Source organism: Gadus chalcogrammus, chromosome 11 (genome assembly GCF_026213295.1).
Source record: "Gadus chalcogrammus isolate NIFS_2021 chromosome 11, NIFS_Gcha_1.0, whole genome shotgun sequence".
Lineage (NCBI taxonomy): Eukaryota > Metazoa > Chordata > Actinopteri > Gadiformes > Gadidae > Gadus > Gadus chalcogrammus.
The window spans coordinates 12,812,573-12,835,325 of NC_079422.1; the positions used below are offsets into that span (position 1 = coordinate 12,812,573).

Genomic DNA, 22,753 nt, shown 5'->3' on the forward strand with positions numbered 1-22,753 from the left:
TTTGACAGTGATGTTCGCTTCGCGTGCGCAACTTCATAAAACCTATTTATGTAAACACACAACCAGAAACACGCATCGCACACCCATGCATTGCACAAACACTGTTTTTGTTTGTGTGTGTGCCTGTGCGTGTGTGTACCTCTGCACTCTTCTCTGGGACGTCCAGTCCCACCATGTGGTCCAGCAGGAGTTGCTGAAGGAGCTGCACCTGAGCCACACTAAGGTAGAAGTCCAGGCTGCCGCTCACGTTCACCTCCAGGGAATGACCACACACCACCGCCTCCTTGGGGAGGGAGGGAGAGGGGGGAGAGACACAGAGAGAGAGTGAGGAGAAAGGAGCATGAACACAAACTTGCAAAAGGAAGAATCATTTTTCTCCATTATTTAATTATTTCTTTTTCTTCTCCCCTTCCTTGTCATCTTATTTAATTTTCTACGGCCAGAAAGAAAAGTGGCTGCAGAACCACACACGTCTGGCTGTGTGTGCTCATATACACCATGTAAGGAACCAGGAAATGACCATATATACTGTATGTATGGCAGTGGCATTATGCTTACCGCATATCCGCTGGCAATATAGAACTGATAATAGTACTTTTATTATTATATTATAAGAAGGGACTCATTGAACCACTGTTTTTTGCTTGTGATAAACCCTGAATGTGATACCCATGATTAAGGAAAAAAAGATTACTTATTTATTATTATTATTATTATTATTATTGTATTATAGTTAAGGTAAAAAATGGTATACTTATATGTAATTGTATACATGTTTATATAGATAGATGGCTACTGATATTAAATAAGTAGCCCTCAGAGTTTTCTAAGAATGTCTCACATTCCATGAGCATGACCTTACATGCTTAACCAAACAGGCAAGCATCCCCAAACAGGGACCCACTGCAGCAGAGCAGTAAGAGTGCATCCATGTGCTGGGATTCTTTTCACGTCTGTTGGGTAGTGTGAATGTGGTGATCGTATTCCAGATCCCACTGTGGTCCGAATTCTAACATAAAGCCTCCTCCTCCCTGTATTGCTGTTACTGGCTCGGAATACACACATCTCACAAATTATAAAGCACTGTGTGTGTGCGTTTGCGTGTCGTGGTTTTGTGTGTGTGCGTGTGTGTGTGTGTGTGTGTGTGTGTGTGGTGGTTGTGTGTGTGTGTGTGCGCGCGTCTGTGTGTGCGCGCGCGTCATTGTATGCGAGGTTGTGCGGACGTCAGTGGGCGGACTATGGATTAGCTGTTAGCCATTGTCATGGGGCGCGTTAGCCTGGATGGATGAGGCATCAAAGAGGCAGGAAGTCTGTGCGAGCTGTGCCAGAAAACATCAGCTGTACAAGCAGAGGGCTTTCAACTCAGTGGGTCAGAAGCCTCCATTACATAGTGGACAGATCCCTGCTCCGGCCTAATGAGGGAAGTCACTGGATGCTGAGACACAAATAACACAGAACGGCCATGTCGGATTCGTCCGACCCCTCATAAAAAATCATGTGTATTTTTAGGATGAAAGAAAATACTCATAAAAGAAGGGACTGGGGAAGGAAACGGTTCAAATCAGGGTCAATGTTGGGAATCAAAATAAACCCACGACATGCCGGTGCAATAAACGGGAAAAGATATTAATGATTATATGATTATCTGAAAAACACAGATTTCTTGCCTTTTTCAATTTTAGCTCAGACGTTTTGTTTTATACGTTTGTATTAACAAGATTAATCTATGAACACGACATTTGATTCTAGAGCAACACATTAATATGCCAGTGAACTGGGCAGACTGACAGGAAGTCATTCCCACAGGGAGGCAGGGGGGAAGACAGAGAGACAAGACATACTGACCTCGGCAGGACCGCTGTCCAGGGAGACAGGCCTGCTGAAGATGATGGCCGGAGCCGCCGTCACTCGCACCGAGAAGTCTGTCAGGATGGGGGTGAGGATGGCTCGCCGCTCCTGGTGTCTCTTGATGCTGGGGGGGGGGGGGGGGACGACGACACACACACACACACACACTGTGACTACTCTTCACAATAAGGGCGCTAGGAGAATCCTTGCGATCCCTTACAGTCTCTATGGCCATCATCGAAAATTATTGATGTATTATCATTTCACAACTCCTCAATTTCCATGACCCGTGGTGTTTCCAAAGCTCGTCTCACAAGCAGTAAGAAAACAAACAAACATGCGGGACTGCTTTTTCAGTTAAATACCACCAACTAATCACTTGCTACGGATTCGAGCTAAAACATTTTCCGCCAGAACCGTCCCATCTGCGTCCGCATGCAGGACAAGTCAGCACAACCCTGGTGGATTCCCACAAAACCTTCACAACACAACTATTGTTATGGTAAATCTGACAAGCAGACACACAATTTCAAGCCAGCCCTGGGCCCGCTCAAATTCAAACCAGTAGTGTAACAAGTCCAAATAACAAACTTCAACATGGATTTTCACTCAGAGTACCGCATAGAGTGAAATGTTTCCATTCCTGGACCTTGGTACATTTCTGCTCCAACACATTTGGGTCTGGAAGCTCGCAGTGTGTCTGCACTGAGAGGGAGTGAGATGGTATTTGACAAGCCTCGATTAGGAACACCCCTTAATTGCATACACAAGCCGAAAGCGGCGACCTTCTCACATCAACTCTCTCCATTTCACTAATGTTCATTCCCACAATCAAGTCATATTTGTGGGAACATTTGTTAGCGGCAAAGCAAATATACACGTGGGCTTTATAAGGTGGTGTTAATTGCCACATCTGCTGCTATTAAAACAATCAAGCGACAGGGCTTCCAATATTTACAGTTGGCCGGGATTAGAAAAGACTCGGTTTCTAGGTGGCCTGTAGTACTGTATTTAACACAGAACCAATATCATATTCGCTTCTGCTACGCAAACGTGCATTACCGCTGCCCTCGAGGGATTATTCCCCGACACATTTCACTTGTGAGAAAGCGTTTTGAGGGAAACGCTGCAATAAAATGAACTGGTACGGGCAAATTGGTGTTGGCTAATCTCCTCCCAGACGCAGTGAAACACTGAGTGTCCCGTTGCAGGGGACAGGTGCTATCATTCACCAGCCAGGCAGGGAGGCCCAGGGCTCCGCTTACCCCGATACGGGGGGCCTACGCCTGGTCGGGTGGCCAGCAAAGAGCCCCTCTGTGAAATCGAGGTGGGAGAATTAGGCCGGTTTAGTTTTTCAATTGTGTTTTCAATTGTGTGTGTGTGTGTGTGTGTGTGGGTGTCTACATATATGCGTGTGTATGTTTGTGTGCATTTGTGCTTGCGTAAGTGATTCATGCATCCGTCTCGGAGTGAATGACACCAAGAGTAACTCCCTATTCTTTAACCACTCCAGGGCGAGCACATTCTCTGAATAGGTGTATGGTAGACAACAAAGGAGCGAGAGAAGCAGTTTGAAACAGCTAATCATTCATAGTCCGCAGCACAGTGGCCAGCATGGACCGGGAACTAGAGGGAGAGAGAGGGAGTGGGAGAGAGAGAGAGAGAGATAGCGGGAGAGAGCAAGAGAGAGGATATGGAGAGAGCACGAGCAGGACGAGAGGGAGGACGAGAAGAAGAGAGAGCGATCTAAAGTGCATGGGGTGATGTAGGAAGAGGGGGGGGAGACCTCCCCTGGTGTGCAACAGGAGGGAAAAGGATGGGGTGGGATCGTAGCTCCCTGACACGACTCCTTTCTAGCCTGGAAGCAGCCGCTCTGATGAGGACAGATCCTGTCAGCGGACCTGGGAGCAGGAATTTCCTCACCAAAACCTCAGGAAGCCCGCCCAGAGCTGCTGCGGGATCCGCAGCTACTGCAAGTCAACCCTCACCCTTCCCCATTCCAACACCGCCCGCCCTCCCTTCAACCCTCGCGCCCAGTCCATTCACTTGCGAGCATGATCACTCACAAGCATGAACAGTGAACTTCACAAAATGAGGCAGTCACCTCACAACTGCTTGCCGACAGAGAAGCGTGGATTTGACCGTCCCACAACCTCCTCATGTGTTGGACTGTGTTAGACCAGGCGGCAGTGGTTCAGGAGGTAGAGCAGGGTTGACTGGCAACCGTAAGGTCGCTAGTTTGATCCTTGGCTTCTTCTAGCCCGTCGAGGTGTCCCTGAGCAAGGCTGTTGCCTTGTATTGTTGATACCCAAGTCGCTGTTTAAAGGTGTGTATGAATGGGTGAATGGTACACAATAATTGTAAAGCGCTTTGAGTGGCCACTGGTTAGGAAAGCGCTATTTAAATGGAGTCCATTTACCAATTCCCTGAATAGACAAAGGATGATGAGATGATCTGTTTGACGGCTGCTTCAGGTCAGTCTCCTGAGTTTGAAGGAAGGTAGGGCAGCAGCAACAGGGATATCCCTGCCATTCAGAAGCATACACACACTCTGTCTAGTGCTGACAAACACATCGAGTCCATTTGGTGGTGAATAAAGGGAAGAACCGGCCATTCTGAGTGCAGCTGAACCGGTTCTCTGGCCCTGGGAATTGTTTTGGCAAGTCACATAATGGGCAGAAAACATAATAAAAACACCAAAACCTAAAAAAAAACCTGCAGCAGTAAAGGCTTTTGGTCTAGAACTGCAGGTCAATCCAGTAGGAATCCATCATAGAGCCAACAGACAAATACAAATCCAGACACAACCATATCTGGAGATAGTCAAGCATGCTCAAAATACCGTTTTACATCTTAAAGAATGGCTTCCGTGTGAGCCAATAGTCTCACTTCATTGACCTTTCAGTAACAGGCCCTGGAAGCCTGGAAATACAGTGTGAGAGAGAGAGAGAGAGAGAGAGAGAGAGAGAGAGAGAGAGAGAGAGAGAGAGAGAGAGAGAGAGAGAGAGAGAGAGAGAGAGAGAGAGAGAGAGAGAGAGAGAGAAATTGTTAGAAAAAAAGATTGAGGAAGACAGGCGAACAGAAAAACAACAAAAGAAAGAAAATTTAGACAGAGATAGCCAGAGACAGGGAGGAAAAAGGGAGCCTTGTCTGTCTGACTGACATAAACCAGGGAGAAGGGGAACATAATGTGGGAACCCCAGGCCCAGGTTGGTTCAGCAGACACCCTGAAGCCTACTGGAGCACACTGCAAGAAACCAGAGCAGGTCCTAGTCTGCTACCAAGAAGCTGTGTGGTACTGCAGAACCGAGAGGGGTAAACAAGGGGAACAGAGGAGGGTTTTATCCAATAGCAAATACAAAAACAGAGAGGCCTCATAGACCATAAGCCCAAAGCCTTCAAGGTAAGGACCAATGAGAACGGGTGGACTGGGGAGCCCTAGTGAGCGATGAGGGGATCGTATGGGAGCAGGATCTCCAGTTTAATGAGGCCTGAATGCTTGTAATAATAACGGGTCTTAAAGCAGGACTGAAGGACCTCCAGAGACTCCTCCAGAAGCAGGAGCGGGGCTCCACAGACTGATCCCACTGTGAGGAGAGGGCCTCTCTGTGAGGCAGCCATGATCTCACCACAAGGCCAGGCCGGATTCCATTTGTTTTGTGCACGGATGTGTGTGAATGTGACATCTACTTTTTACAGCCCGAGTGTTTGGTCTTGATCGCTCAGAGCGCTGGTCTTCCACGGGCTTCTTTCTAACCTCTATGAGTACGGGGAGCCGATGTGGACCACTAGCCTGTGATTGTGTGAGTGTTGGGCCTGATCCTCTCCAAACATGAGAAGAAGCTAGGCAGCAGGGCCAAACGGGCCGTTACACTCATGCTTGTTTTAGCTCCCGGCGCCGTAAAAAAAATGACAGGGTTGGTAATTACGACCGTGTATGTCGAGGAGGCTTCATGAGAACGAAGGAGAAGAACTCGCCACTACCGCTTCTCCTACAGCAAGACGAGCAGAGCTTCAGATAGGAAATGCGTTCAATGATACAGGTACACTACCGTTCAAAAGTTTAGGGTCACTTAGAAATGTCCTTATTTTAGTTTTTTTCATACATTTATCAGAAATACAGTTAATACATTGCTAGTTAATATTAGTTAATATTCTTGCTGGAAATGGCTTTTTCATGGAATATCTAGATAGGTGTACAGAGATCCATTTCCAGCAACCATCACTCCTGTGTTCTAATGTTACATTGTTTAGCTAATCGTGCTGAAAGGCTCATTGATGATTAGAATGCCTTTGTGCAATTATGCTAGCACAGTTGAATAAACGTGTGAGTTTTCGTGAAGAACAGGACATTTTCTGGGTGACCCCAACTTTTGAACGGTAGTGTACCATCTATGCAGACCCTTCTGTGTTACAACTAGAAAAAAATAAACTAAGCGTTATACTCTGCCCTTATTGGTTGTCATGGTGCCTGGTCCTCACCTGCTGGCCATGTTCCACTCCAGCGCGGGGTTCTGGGAGTTCCTCTCCGTCTCGGCGGCCGCCCCGCCCTTGGTGCCTTCCTTCTCCGGCTTGAGCTGCTCCCACTGGGCCGTGCCGATGTTGATGGACTGGAGGTCCAGCTGGTACTGGCGGTCCTCCACCTCGGATCCAGGGTCTCGCAGGATGCCCAGGTTCAACGCCAGCCTGCCGGGTGAGAGGGAGGGGGGGCAGAAGGGAAGGTTAGGGTTAGGCGGTGTTGGGACATGTTGTTAAACGGTTACTCTCGTCACTAGAACGCACTCACCAGGGCTCACGAGTACAAAGACAAAGGGGTGATCGCACGCGAAACGATGATCAAGCAAAACAAAGCCAGAACAATCATTTCAATTATCTTAGACGGGAATGTCATATCCAAGGCCAAATCCAGTGGACGTTGATTCATTTGAAGTCGCGTCATTTGGTGACATAAGGGAAGGCGCGTTGCTGTAAATAAACTTCTCCCAATGGAAAGAAAACTGTTTCCATTCGCTTGGTGGCAATGGCTGGTGTGTGTCCGTGTATGTCCATGTGCGTGCAAGAGACCGTGCTTGGCAGAACAACTGGGGGGGTGGCCGGGGGGGAAACCGATTCCAAAGCCACATCGTACATGCAGTTAACAATGTCTTTAAAACAAGTCCAATAATAATAACGACGACCCCGGCTGTGTAAAACCCGATACGTGTTCTTGATTTGAGCAGCGGCGCTGGGTCAAGACGATCCTTATTAGAGCCTGTTACCGAGCCCTGTACTGCGGTCCCAACAGTAGACCAGGAAGTCAGTTAGAGGGAACCAGGGGAGCCGCGCTGGCAGCCGGCCTCCGTCATTTCAGCTTCCTTTCCGGTCTCAGGCCGGTCTGATGCCTGATCATGGTAGCTGCGCGCATGTTATCCAGAACGGGCTGTAGGGCTCAATTTAACCCCCAGGGATACACTCACGTATCCAGAGCGCTCACAAATAACCCACGGGGCCTAGTGGAGCGAGATCCTTGAAACGGGGCCTAATTGAGAGCATGCCAGCTTATCATTAGGAGCCGGCATTGTTTGAACCTCTGGCCGGACGGCGTGGAGGTCCGGAGGCCCGGGGGAAACGCGGGGGCCCCCTTGCAGGGGCGTGCAGGTCCGTAACGCGGTGGAAGAGATTGGAGAGATACGTCCGCAGCCCCCGCAGGCGCGTTCCTCTGCAGTCGCGGCGCTACGGCGAAGCGAGCAAAATGTTGGCCCAGTCCGTGCCAAGAAACAATGATGTCATCTATTTTGCCTCGAGAGACAAGAACCTGACGAAATCCGAGCGCAAAAAAAAAGAAGGGAGTAATCAAAATCCGACATCTGCATATGACATCAGGGGCCTTCGCTTCATTATGATATGTTTATTTGTGCTAGTGAATTCAAATGAGAGCTTAAACGGCATAAATAAAGGCTTAAAATGGCTACAGATGTACTGACAGCATGAGTGGTTTTATTTGTTTCGGCAACGTCAATGGCAATTTTCACAGAGCGATCTCGCGCGCTTCAGCTACACTGGTAAGGCCGAGACCAGAGCCTGATGTTATGACAATGAGCGCAAACTACCAAAACAACGGCAATGGGAGATCTGAGGTGCATAACTGAGCTGAGCCGGCTTTGTTGACATACAAACAAGTGAAACAGATCCTTAATCAAAATTTGGAACCGCATTTATCAACAGAACACGATCCCACGTCAAGCGGCCGACCCTGTAACGTTTGGGTGGGATGTGTCAGTCATTAGGGCCTCTTGTAACACTACCTCCATCACTGTTTCTTTTTCGCATTAAACAAACCGCAGTTACCTCATGCACTTTTCTCGAATTATCTCTTAACCTCAGCTTATTTAGGGGGACGCGCTCAGTCATAATCAACATGGTGGGGGAGGGGGGGGGGGGGGTGCACAGGCTAAAGTCGCCGAGTGGCTGCATGTTGGGAGGGGGGGAGCTCCAGTGACATAAATAACTACGATAAACATTTGTCTTGGTCATGCAGCCAGTGGAAACTGCTGTGATTTAATATCAAAAGACATACTTCAGCCAATCGCAGGAAACAGGGGGAGCTTCATTTCTCACAAATGAGGAATTTTGGACGTTCCCCTTGGGGTGGATAATAATTGGAACCAGATTCTGTTGTACATGTCGGGCAGGCGAGGAAGGGGGGGGGGAAGGAAAAATGCTGTTGGTTTGGAGATTCTGGATTGGTCGTGTGAGGACCACACCGCTCAGGCCGGGGGGAACCGGGAGAGTGGCCTGGGACCGGCTGCTCCACCGAACCGGATAACAGTACATAGAAGCGGTCAGGTTGAGAACCCCCCTCTGCTATGTCTCAGGTGCCATTCTCAGGCGCCTGCTGTGGCCTTCTGGGAAATATGTTGGAGGAACAAGTCGTGAATGACATATGCTCTCACAGATGGGGGGCGAGAGAGAGAGAGAGAATTTGTTCTCTCGAACATGAGTTGTTAGATTCGTCCTTGTTCCTCAGCCAAGTCTTTTTTTTAATTGCAGGGAAAGACCACAAAAACAGTATTTTTACGAGCAAATTCTGCAATTTATGTGTTAAAAAAATGTATCAAACGCTCCAGCCGTAAGAAAATCCTGTTTCATGGTGATCATGGCTATTATTTCAAAACACATTCGGAATTCTCCTCCTGACAAAGTTGAAACTCAGTCCGAGTTGTGAAAAACCACCGGGACAATCTATGCATACTCTCCATCGACTCTCAAAGCGTTAATCTAATTTTAAACTTGGAGTTGGAGGACGGGGAACAAAATAATATTGAAATTGCCAAGGGGGTGGTTGTCTGCAGAATGTAGGAGCTGGAAGCAGAGCTGTTAGGGGATGCTATATCATGGGAGAGAACTACATTTCTAATTCGGTCAAACAAGATAAAGACCTATACACAATGGGACGTGTAATGCCCGGGCCCGCTGTGTAATGGGATTACACATTCTGGTCTCAGCCCAGTACGTCTTCGGTGTTTGCATGCATGGGACATGTTCATATACATCTTGAATTATTATGACTATTAAGTATTGAATGTATTGGAAATATCAACAGTTAAAAAAATTCAATGAACAGTCTTCCTGGACACATTGTCGATATAAATATACACACAGACACACACGCACATACAGACACACACACACATGCAGAATGGATATTAAAGGCCTGTTGCACAGAAGGAAAGAATAAATAACTAAGCGTGCTTGCAGAAAGTTAAAAAGGGGGATTTTTCGAAGGCTTTAATTTCCACACAGAGCTTTTCAAGGTTAACTGTGGTTCAAGGTCATAAAACGAACCGCAGCGGGATCCGGAGCGGCGCTAAGGGGCTGAGAGAGCTGCTGGGTTCAGCCCCCTCCCGAGGTGCTTCTGTGGGGCAGGGTGCATTATCGTGGCCCCTGGCACTAGGGCCTCTCTCTCTCTCTCTCTCTCTCTCTCTCTCTCTCTCTCTCTCTCTCTCTCTCTCTCTCTCTCTCTCTCTCTCTCTCTCTCTCTCTCTCTCTCTCTCTCTCTCTCTCTCTCTCTCTCTCTCTCTCTCTCTCTCTCTCTCTCGTCCTTAACTCTCCCTCACACTTGTCCCCCACTCAGCCTCCCGCTGCCCCCCCTCTGGGCCACAGGGGCAGGAAGCACCGGGGCAATACCAAGCCTACGGCTTCTGGATCTCGTCACTCTGAAATCCGCAACCTGAACCCGCAACCTCGGACCCCTGTTTTTCACTCCGTTTCCCCTAACAATCACATGCAATACACGTCTGCTTACATGCTCCACAGCGACCCACGTGTTGGTGGACATGTGTGTGTGTGTGTGTGTGTGTGTGTGTGTGTTTAGTTGTGTTTGTGTGTATGTGTTTGCATAGGCGTGTGTGTATACGTGAGCCAGGGCTCTCTGTTTCTGCTCTTCTGTTGGAGCATACATACAAGTAGAGTAGAAGTTTCAGTGCGATCTCAGGCCTAATTCGAGGGAGTCAAGCTAAATTAGCTCTGTACACAGACGTGCTGTGTACTGCGGGATTCTGCGCTCTCTGCTCGAAACGGGGCCCAACTACTGTATATTTAAATGGCAAGAACACAAACCCGATGAAATGCTAACGGTGCACGACTATTTTATTCTGCGGTGTCATTTTTGGCACCGGAGCTTTTATGTATCCACTAAAGCTGAAATAGTAAAAAAATAAATAAAGAGCAAAGTGGACACCAGCTCTCCTACTGGGGTCCCGTACCCACACTGTGAACCATGCAAAATGTAATATTCTACTGAGGTTGGAGGAGCATTTTTCTCCTCGAATTAGCACCCCGCAGCTCCATTTGTGTTTTGGAGACCAACGGCCCTGATGGATTTAATCAGTCCCAGGAGGCCTGTATGCATGCGTTCGTATGTGCGGGTGTGCGTGCGTGTGCGGGGGGGATTCGTACACATTATGATTCATGAAAAGGGCAATTACTTAGTAAGTTAAGCGGCCCTACTGACGGTGGTCCAGCCCCGATTGCCAAAAAAACTCTGCAACTTCTGAGGGGTGGATTTATGACCCCAGTCAAGTCCAATTGCTCCTAATTTGCATCTTCCAATTATAGCAATTAGGGCTTGGAATTAGAATGCTGAGCAGCCCTCCAAGCGTGAGGAGGGAAATGATGTCGTGGAACATGGCAGATCAGCAAAAAGAGGAAAAAAAAGAAGGTTAAGTCACTCAAGAGATTTTTTTTCTCGTCAGGCAGCTGCTACTAAAATGAGTTCTGATGATGGAAGCATTTCAACACAAGCCGCAAGTGAATCAGGCAAAAATTGCAAAAAAGCCACAACAAATTTCTATATTTATGACACAAAGGGGAACGGGGAGTACGGTTGTAAAAGTAAAGTACCGTTGCATTTCTGTGCAGTCCCCGCTATGTTTATGGAGAGCGTGCAGCGGGCCCGGGCAGTTACCCATGGCCACGGGGGTAAGGTGTACATTACAAAGAAGCAAAGCAAAACAATGAATACATCTCCAACCACTGCCATCCCTCCCTGCTGTTCCAAACGGATGCTTGCTCGCTAAAGGTATTCAAACACGAGCATCGGGGCTCGACGACTGGATGTTTCCCCCTCGGACAGGCCTGAATGGGACGGGGGAACCACGACCCCTGGACGCAGATGTCAAGGCGCTCTGCTTCCATCCCATACCACCCACCGGAGGACAGCGGCGCGAGAAGCAAGCGGTGCCGGTGAAGAAAGGGGCCCACTGTTTACAGTGACGCGGTGTATATACTAAAAGTCAGTGTTTGCACTTAGATTTCAACATCTTAATTGCAGGAGTCATTTATCTCTCCCCTGCAGTTTACATGTCAAGGGAAGCTACGCTGTTATAAACACCGCCGGTGCGATGCGGCCGTCGGCAACGTAGAGGAAGCTGGCTAACGTGTGTGCGTGTGTGTGTGTGTGTGTGTGTGTGTGTGTGTGTGTGTGTGTGTGTGTGTGTGTGTGTGTGTGTGTGTGTGTGTGTGTGTCTGTGTGTGTGTGCGCATGTATGTGCGCGCCACCACGCAGAAGACGTCAGTCGTGCCTGGTTACAGTTGATGGGCTCATCCTGCTGGGGCCTGCCTGCAACAGGGATGCTGGCATCGCGTCTTCCTGTTTGTAAAGCTGCCGTCGTACACATCGAGAAGATGATGGATGGAACTCCGTCGTGGGGTTTATTTTGATTGGACGTTTGATGGTGTTTTGAGGATTTTTTCATTCAGATTCCAATTCAATCCCCATGATACTTTGTCTCAACCTCACACGATGTCGGCATAGACAACAAACCAAGGATCCCAAATGACTATCCTGAATTACTAAATACATTGAATTGCATATTGATGTTCGTCTTAAGTATTTCATTGTGCTGAACGGCCACGTGGTGTTGCACTGCAAAGTTTATCAAACACCCAGGTAGGAATTAACTCTAATACTAACCATTTGGTCTGCAATATGTTCCTGAGCATTGACCAGCAGTTGATGGGATGTATTTCAGCTCAATACTTGTTTGTATGTCGTTTACACAAACACCTCCAACCAAATCCCCTAAGAAACACCACTTGCACAGAACTGTATGAGTCTGTTTTGCTTGGACTAAACATACCCTTAAACATCACAACCATGGAAAAATATAACACACCCAAACACACACACACACACACACACACACACACACACACACACACACACACACACACACACACACACACACACACACACACACACACACACACACACACACACACACACACACAATATCCTATCTGGCTGCTGTTTGCAGGTAGCTCTAAACACAGAGCATTCCTGGCTAATGGGGACAGTAATTCATCCTTTGAAAAGACACCGACGTGGAGCTGGTTCCCCTGGATCTGGAGGTCCATCTGCTCTGGATCCGGCAGGACATGTGCCTTGGATTCCCCACCAAGCTAGTAGGACCCACACACACACAAACAAACACACAGCAGTAATGTGTGTTTGTGTTTTTTGTTTGTGTGTGTGTGTGTGTGTGTGTGTGTGTGTGTGTGTGTGTGTGTGTGTGTGTGTGTGTGTGTGTGTTGCGGTTACACACACACATGTATGTGCATATGTAGGATTGTGCGTATGTAGATGTGTGTGTGTGTGTGTGTTTGTGTGTAACAGCACTTAACAATGCTACACTCTTTCTCCTCGGAACCGAGTGGGCCGGCGCTAGTGAAATCACTTCCTCTGTTAGCACTAACATGTTGGACATGCTTCCTCCCTACCCTGAGAGGCAACATAGAGCTGCTTTTATAAAACATGTCAGCTGGGTGTTTTAGGAGCCCGTCTCTGATGCCGAGGTGCTAAGGGAATGCTTGGTTGACTTCCTCCGACCTTGATTCAAACCAGATCCACGTCCCAACCCGGGTAATTCTGCAATGACGTAATGCCTGCGCCATTTTAATTTGAGCGGCCTTATCTTTAATTAATCACTAAACACATGCATGAAAAAGATTATTCGTAACTGGCTGCAGTTGGGAATGTGGCAGGGATGGCCAGCCCTGATCTGGCCTTCATATACAATCCCTCCCATCACACTAAAGTACAACAGACACATGCCTCAATGCTACTTTAACACTAATTAAAGGAAAATAATCGTTCTTTCCCCTCAAAAGAAGAGTGTAGATCAAAAAGCTTTCGGCGGGTCTCTGGCTTATGCACAAGGCCTTCTCAATGGTCCGGCTGAAAAACATCACAAGCTGGGCCACAAAATAATAATAAAAACCACTTGGGAATATTTTTTTTTGTTGTACAGCTGATGCAGTTTAAAGTGGATTGACGCATGTTATCAGAGAAAACAGTAATTGCACAGCTGTGCTTCACATGTTGCTGGGCCATTGCTATGGTTTTATTTCACTCAAAGTAAAAGCACGACTTTCACGCGGGGAGGTTCTCGACATGGGTTAAGACTCTGGAGCACCTAGTATTCATGGTGCACAGGGACACACATGCCGCCCACGTGATATGAGTTGGATCGGGATGAGCACATCATATACCTTGTGATTTACTCAGCCCACAAAAAAAAAACAGTACTTCAGTACTTGCTCCGGCAGGGAGGGTGTTTTATGGCGCTGTAAAATTAGCCTCGCTTTTATGGATCCAACAGAACAGCATGAGCCACTACTGTTTTTTCCACTTGAAATTGATTAAGCGCTTCAGTGTTGCCAAGCTGGTTTGCATTAGCACACACGCGTGCATGCGCACACACACACACACACGCGCGCGCGCGCGCAGACGCGCTTGTATGCATTCTGAAGATGCTCATTTTTATCTGTGAAAATTAGGGTGCTTGGCAGTGGACTTTGAAGTTGATTACAAATTGTTTACAGCAATTATTGAATTCTGACAAATGTTTAAAGCAGACAGATTACATATCAAGGCCGCAGCCATCTTGGGATAGAGCACGGAAATTTTCCTAAACAAAGTCGGGGAAATGATGGCCATATTTGATTAGCTTAACGTGGGCTACAGGTTTAGAAGACAGGCTGAACAAACATGTAACTGGATAGCTAAAACAGTAGGGTCTCTCTCCCCTTGACGTTCGTCTTGACCTTATACAACATTTTGTTATAATTTGGATTTTGCTTCCAACAAACAAAAGGCACAGAGAGAAACGCAATACACAGGACTGCTGCTGGAAGCTCCCACATAATGGAATTAAAAAGGAATGTCCGAATCACAAGTCTTTCAACGAGGAGGGCTGGGGGGGGGGGGGGGGGTGCGGTTGGGAGGATAACAGCGCCATTTAGACGACCCAGGAGCCACCAGAGACTTCGGGACGAGAACCCCGTTCTCATGAGATAGAGTCCAAATACTCTGTCGGCAAAGTGGTAACATCATCAAATAATTAGAATAACCCAGCGCACGCATGCTTCCTCCGTCGGCTAATTCTTCCTCCTCCTCGCCGAACGACCGTGTTTATAATACCAAATTTCAGCTCCATTCAACTCGCCTGGTGTGTTTACACTAAATGACATGTCTATACGGGGCTGGTCCTCCTATTTCCATCTTTATTTACCGAGGAACTCAAACAGAAGGAGTGAAGACATATCGCGCCGTATTAAACCCGGAGCAGTGGGGTTCTGGAAGGTCGGGGAGGAGGTGGAGGGAGAAGGCAAAGAAAGACGAGAAAGACGGGAGGAAAAAGGTTGAAATAAAACACAATGGCATTGAAATGATGGGAGCGCAAGTAGAAGCCGAGATCTGCAGAGGGCGAGTGATCTCGGACATTTTAAATGCGTCACGATACACGCAAGTAGCTAAAACAAACCAGTGCAGACGGGAACTCAAGGATTAACATACTTTTGAGACGTACTAAGAAGTGCTATGAAGCCCTCCATGACAGTGTTTCACTATACTGGTTCCAGCTACCCTCGTCTGGAGGCCTTCACAGTGGGTCTGGGAGACCAATGTGTCCATGGTTCCTGTGTTCTGGTTGGCATGTCATCTTGTTCCAATATGCAACCCGGGAACAATGCAGAGTGTGTGAACCTCCCCATTGTTTTTCTTTCAGAGAAGAAAATGAAAACCTAGAAATTAGATTTCAAAAGAACATTTACTTTTGTAGTGTAGTCATCGGACGGCCGTCAACCTGGCATTGATGCAAAGACCACCAGTCCAGCTAGATTAAGTCGGTCGTTTATGATGACGCGAAGAAGACATAAGCGTACACTATAATGCATTGGCCAAGACTCTGATTTCAAACAAACAAACCATGACCTGTCTCAAGGAAAGGAGCTCACCACCAACATCCTCGACCTTCCAAACTTTAATGCCAAACCTTTCCCTTTAACTCTACTGACCCCCTTTCAGCCCTCTCTCCTGTCCATGTCCCATTGTGTGCCAACCTACAATGAGCCACACTAATCTCACTTTGGGAAGAGTGGGAAAGAGGAGGAGGAAGAGGAGGAAGATGAGGAGGAGGGGGACGAAGGCCCCTTCAGGCAGGGCTTCTAACAGACCACAGCTCCATGCAGGCAACGCTGGGAAAACATGGCATGCCAGCATACAACCCCCCCCCCCCCACACACACACACACACAACCCCTGCCATACCACCCCCAGCGGGCGCTTGTGTGCAAATGTGAAAAAAAGGATATAACTGAAAACCGATACAAAAGCAAAACCATGAAGGAACAGCAGGGGCAAAATCTGACGGGGACAATAAGAGAGGTCTGTGTTTGACTGAGAATGGGAGTGGACCTTATTGGTTCCATTACAACACGCCCACAGGATGATGGGAGTTTGCTTTTTGCCACATGCACGCAAACACACACACACAAACACACACACACATTTTTCTGAGGGATTCTATAACCCACACATGCTTTTAAACAAACGAAAAACCTGAGGGCAGGTTTTTAGGCAGGCAGGGGCCACAGTGCTTCTGTTGAGCAGAAATGCCGTGCAGTGCAGTGGGCCAGGTGTAAATCATTACCGAGGGGGGGGGGGGGGGGGGGACACATCAAACCAGGCTGTGCTCGGGCCAAATCATTTGCCATAGCCATGGCAGGAGGGAGGAGCGGAGGAAAGATGGAAGTAAAAAAATAAGACAGCAAAAGGCGGTTGCTCAATATGTTCCCACAGCAAGGACAACGGGCACAGAGGAGAGTGAGAGAGTCATACAGTGGGACACGGAAGGAATTTGAGACTGCTGGTCATCATCGGTAAACATCAGTAGGACAAGGTAGAATTAAAGGTGTCTTGCATCCTCAAGGCAGACTGAACTGAGTGAGATGAGTCAGGATGACATATGTGAAGGAGGACGGTAGGAAGCTGAATAACAAGCGCTTCTGGGTTGGCACCATTATTTTAGGCAGATATCCAGGGTTACCTCGAAAATTAACATTAATATCCCAAATGTCTTAAAACCCACCACATGCAGTGGACTCGTGTGCACGTCCCCGAGCGTGCATTTGTGGACGCATCTATAGCTTTATGCGTCGCTCCATTTGATCATGTGTATCTTGGCATGGGTTCAGTGTAGTGTGTGTGTGTGTGTGTGTTTATGCGTGTGTGGATCTGTGTGCTCGTGTGTGTACCCCTGCTTGTCTATGTGTGTGTGTGTGTCTGTGTGTGCATGGGTGTGCATGCATGTGTGTGTGTGTGTGTGTCGGTGTGCATCACAGTGTGACAGCGTAGCAGACGTCAGTGGTTCAACATGTGTCTGTCAGCTGGATCTCTCCCCCAACCGTGAGAACGAACGCCAGGGCCCTGCACCCCCCCTCCGGTGGCGCGCTCTAAGGGGGACTTTCAACGGACGCCAATAGTATCAATTCATTACCGAGCTAGCACAAACCTCACACCCTCTTTCTCAAGACGCAGCCTCCACTTTGAAAGCGCTGCGAATGCCACGGGTCGTACGTTAGTGGAGGAGATGGAAAGTATATCAAGGGCAGGGTCTGTGTGTGTTTGAGTGGGTGGCAGTTTGCATGTGTGTGTGTGTGTGTGTGTGTGTGTGTGTGTGTGTGTGTGTGTGTGTGTGTGTGTGTGTGTGTGTGTGTGTGTGTGTGTGTGTGTGCGTGTGTGTTTGTGTGTGCATGTGTGTGTGTGTGAGAGAAAATGATGGTGCTCCGTCATTACTGTGGAATGGAAGCCTTGTGTCTTGCCAGGGCCTGGGCATTTGGTTTTTGTGTTTGTGCTTGTGTTGATCGGTTCCTGCGCTGATTGAATGTGTGTAACCGGAGCTATGCAATGAGAGCATGGATTGGAGTGTGCGTGCGTGTGTGTGCCTGTCTTTGTGTGCATGTCTGTGTGCAAACAGACGTGCATGTGTCGTTGTGTTCTTGTGCATGTGTCGTTGTATACTTGTGTGTCTTTTTGTTTGTTGTGCGTTTGTTGTGCGTGTGTGTCACTCTGCGCCGGTGTGTGAAGTAGAGAATAAAGGGGACCACCACAGTAGAGTTGTCTCCATCAGGGCTTCACATTCCCCCCTGAGGTTCACGCCAACCTGCTGCTGAGGCAACGTGACTGCGACGCATTCTGGAATACGTGCACTCGTACGATCTCACACCGAAGCTCACACATGCACAGGTCTGATCTCACACACATGCACACATGAGATTCTGGCAGGGTCACAAATGTGTGTGTGCATAGAGAGAGGCATTAAGCACAGCCGTTCTGCTTTTCTGCTCTCGAACACACTGTTCATGCAGGCATGTCAGGGCAGATGTATGAAGCAGACACACACACACACACACACACACACACACACACACACACACACACACACACACACACACACACACACACACACACACACACACACACACACACACACACACACACACACACACACACCATGTGTCCATCCTCATACTGAACATAAGTGACGCCCTCCCGGCCCGACATTCGGGCACTGAGAAATGTCGACTAGTCGATGGTTCACACACACTCAAGCACAACAACACAAACACACATGATATATACAGGAATTCTACTCAAATGCTATATCAATCCAGCTCTAATAATTAAACTGATTGCCAAACATAGAAGCCGGCGTTCCAGAGAGTTGCATGCGTGCGGTCGGCGTTGGGGAGCCTTAGATCAAGAGCCACGACTCACTGGGTAGGCTGGCGAAGACAGGGAGGAGGAAGTGTGGGTGCTGGAGGAATCCCAGTCCCGTGCCAACAACTGGCTCTTTCATGTCTCCTTGCCCCTTCCTCCTTGCTAGAATACGCCCCTTATTACACACACGCATTAAGTAATCATCCCACTGGGTTCCCGCTGGCATCGGCCAGCCACAGATAGAGGGCTTGTGGCTTCACACATGGACATCTGAGAGCATCTGCACACTCCTTCCTCCTCCTGAGGTCTTCTTCCCCTCAATTATTCGTGTCCGTTCTTATTTGATCATCTCTGTTATTGAGTTCTTCTTTGAAGGGGTGCAAATCCTCCCACCAAATGCCAGTTAGCTGCAGAACACTGACCACCAAGAACATGCACACGCACAAACACACACACACACACACACACTTGCTGAGGCACACACACACACACACACACACACACACACACACACACACACACACACACACACACACACACACACACACACACACACACACACACACACACACACACAGTTACTGAGATAAAATACGTGTTCTTAGAAAAGCATGCAACTAATTAAATTGTTTGTTGGCATAGATAAGTTATAGAAAAGCAAATCGAAGATTTTAAACAAAGTGCATTTGCAAGCCCCGCTTCTCCAACGCCTCAATGTTTGTTGGCGAAGAAGTTCAGCATTTACCAAGGAGACAACCGTCCTTGGAATACAAACATCTACCAACAACCATCATAGACACATCTTCACCCGTAGCTTACGTCATCTACCACTTGAACCCTGACTGAACAAACCCAGTACAGCCCCAGTACAGTCAGTAACTCCAAGGCCAGAACTATCAGCATTCCCCTGGACAGTGTTGTGTCCAACGTCTGGCCCACCATGCTGCAATATGACTGGCCGGTCAGAGAATCCCTGACAGCCCAGTGACGGTCTGAAACACAGCACTACGCAGGATGCTGGACTGTCAACATGTCACGGAGATGGAGGTCAAAGACACTGGAGCGGGCCAGGATGGTGTCAGAGACACACATACATTTTACTGATGACACATTGTTGATATGTTATACAAAACACACCCAACACTTGGCACAAACATGCACAGTATGAATTGTACACACACATTGAATTCCACATCTGTAGTTATGAATGAAAATATGAACACACACACACACACACACACACACACACACACACACACACACACACACACACACACACACACACACACACACACACACACACACACACACACACACACACACACACACACGTTTAGGGACACCTTTGGAATGTGCGAATTGAAAGCTTCAGCAGAGTGGGCAGCCATTCATATAACCCCCACATCCTGCCTCAGGATGACACACACACACACACATGCACAAACACACAGCCCGGTCCTGTAGTTCAGGAGGTCTTCCCGGGTTCAGGGTCTTTGTTTGAGGCGGGACAGCTGAGGGGTGATCCCGCTCTCCTCTGTCAGCGCCCGGCCGGGCCCTGACAGACAGCCGGATGCCCGGCCACAAGGACAAAGTTCCAGGAAGCTGTGGTAGAAGGTCTGTCACCCCTGGGTGCCACCGCGGCACGCCACGCCACGGCACGGCACTCCGGCGCTCACACGCTGCTGGAGGCTTTGTGGGGGGACGGAGGCCTGAGGTTGGCTGGGATACGTCAGCAACCCAATGAGAGAGGACACCATGAACGGCCGTCTGACAGCTCGGTTTGTCACGCTGGGTTGAACACAAACAAGTGCATCGGAATATGTTGAGCACTGATGAGTGGGTGAGGGAGTCAGCCCGTCCTCATGATTACAAACGGGGTTGACCAGTGTCTGGGTGGTGGTGTACGTAAAGACAGATTCTCTGAACAACAGCCGCTGAAGTGTATGCTGCCCCCTGTGGTCCCGTGACAGCCTAACTAGCCTCCGACTCATCTCCCGCGCGTTTTCAACGTTTCTCACATGCAGAAAACGGTCCCTAAATGGGGCTGGCCTCCCCTTTAAATCCTAAATCCCCCTTTTCCCCTCGCAAACCTCTAAGTGCAGCCTGATGAATACAAGTGTTGCGGTGTGGCTTCTCGTAGAGGAGTAGCCCTGAGAATAACATCAGAGAGGCCACAGATATTTATGGAATGAACCGCAGGCTGTATACACAGAAGTCGGCAGACACCACAACACAGCGCAAGATGCAGCGCACGGGCTGCAAGGCTCCCTTGCTCATGGGTACACTCATGTGTACGTGCACACACACAGACACACACACACACACACACGCGCGCACGGGATGTTTCAGATGATTTCCCAGATAGCCGTATGGTGACTCGTCAAGTGAGTCAGGTCGAATGTAACAAGACAGTGTAAGCAGGATGGTTACAATGATTGTCATACTAAATCCAATAACGCTAATGTTTTTTTTTTATGGATTTATAGTTTCTGTGGCTCAACGTTTTCAATTGAAACATCATACATGCCTGGTCTGTCAGGCAAGCAAGGTGAATGATAAACCCAAATCACAGTTTTTCTGTATGGTTGGGACTGTGAATCTGTTCTTAGGCATTCAGTCAAGGATGACGGTGTCTGGTAGTGTGGCCTGCAGTTAATAGTGTAGTCAGAAACAGACCCTCGGAGAGAAGAACCCAATGCTCTCGCTCTACCCAGTGGTCCGGCTCTCTGTTGAACAGATCAAAGATAACATTCATCTGCTGTTCAGGACCGCCACTCAACACAACTCAGAGCTGGCGGCTAACTGCACGCCACTTGTGGTGGCATTGCTGTACGGGTGAAAATAAGATCTATCTCAACCTTTAATGTTACAAGACATGTCTGCTGAATCATTTGGGATCAAGAGTAAGCCTGCTGTTATACATGTTTCTCCAAAAGAAAAAAAGAAATATGGCAAATATCACACCCATATTTGGGTCAAATAAAGGTAAATGTGGATGAAATTCTTGAATTCCATCCACGTCGAGAGGGATGGTCCAAGGCTACATTTATGGCTGACGTTCTAACATTTCCTCCGCGCTTCCCTAGATGAACTCTGATCTGGAGCTCTCTACAACCCGTACTACACGTTCTTAATGTCCAGCTCCACCCACACAGGTCACAACATAGGTCCTTTGGAAAATGTTAATGAAAAAAAAAAAGACATATTTTCTCAGGCTTGTCCACCTCCAGAAATTCTAAAACAATTATGATAATGCATTAATCCTTAGGGTTGGGGTGAGGAAAAATATCACTTTGGCGTTTGAAAAAAACAATGTTTGTTCTGGTTGACCCTCCCTTCTTGCATGTTCTCGCTCTGTCTCGCCTGTCTTTGTGTCAACCCGAGGTCCACTTGGCCTGTAGACTGCAATGAGTGGGAGTTACATCAAGAAACAAACGCTACAGGGTTGATTTAGCGTTGTCCGTGAACGGCCCGATCGCCCTAGGACAACTTTGCATAACCACGACGACCCAGGAATCATTGCGGTAAAGGTGACCATGGCCTCTAGGCCTGCCATCGCTCTTAATGCTGTAGGAAACCTTTAGCATTACTAACCCGAGTTTACCTCTGCCTGACTGCTCCTAGAATCTGCTTTCTGGGGCTCGGCTGGCTGAGGTCCAGCTCACTTCTCATGGCGCTGTGCCATTTCCCTTTAAGAGCCATGCAAAGCCCCATTCCCTGCCCCCCCCCCCCAAATTAAAGTACCCTGATGGACTACTGAGTTACATTATGGTGATTGAAACATTTGCCTTTAATATGCTGTAACTGCACAGAATTTATGGCAATCATGTACTGCACAGCGGAATCAGATGGGATTTTTTTTATTTGAAGAAAAGCTCTGTTTTTAGATTTGGAGTCATTAAAAATGGCTCTTAAAGGCTGTGCCAGTGCCGCACGCAGACCAACTCAAAGATCAAAACATCTATTTAGCCAAAGAAGGAGCAGTGCAATTAGAGAGATTTAGTAAGTTGGTTTCTCCCACAGTTTAGTTTTAATGACATGCTGGCATATTTTCACTAAAGCACAAGATAAATCATTAAGGGTGTTGGACAGTAAACTGAACCGTTTTTGGTTGCTATTCCTTTTTTCAGATGAAAAAACCAAAGTAGAGAAAGCAATCCTCAGTTGAACAGACTAAATCATATCAACAAAATCAGGAAAGAGCGACACAAACAACCAGTTGGATCTACAATCCCTCATTGGCAAAGTCACAGCTACTGCACACAGAATAGCAGTGTACACGTTTTACAACTCTATTTCTTCCTCGACTATAGTTAAAAGCACCCATTTGCGGTGCACAACAATTATCACCTATAAACGAGTTTGA

General features: G+C 47.9%; 1 protein-coding gene across 1 annotated transcript in view; it reads right to left on the reverse strand.

The window, feature by feature from the left end:
• The window catches only part of LOC130391474 (intermembrane lipid transfer protein VPS13B-like), a 209,687-nt gene continuing 186,934 nt past the window's right edge, over positions 1–22,753 (reverse strand). The window contains exons 32-34 of the mRNA XM_056601627.1: positions 6,331–6,534; positions 1,846–1,972; positions 1–283 (exon numbers count right to left, since the gene is read on the reverse strand). Of these exons, the coding sequence (XP_056457602.1) occupies positions 47–283; positions 1,846–1,972; positions 6,331–6,534 (568 nt within the window). The 3' untranslated portion in view covers positions 1–46. The remainder of the gene's footprint in view (positions 284–1,845; positions 1,973–6,330; positions 6,535–22,753) is intronic.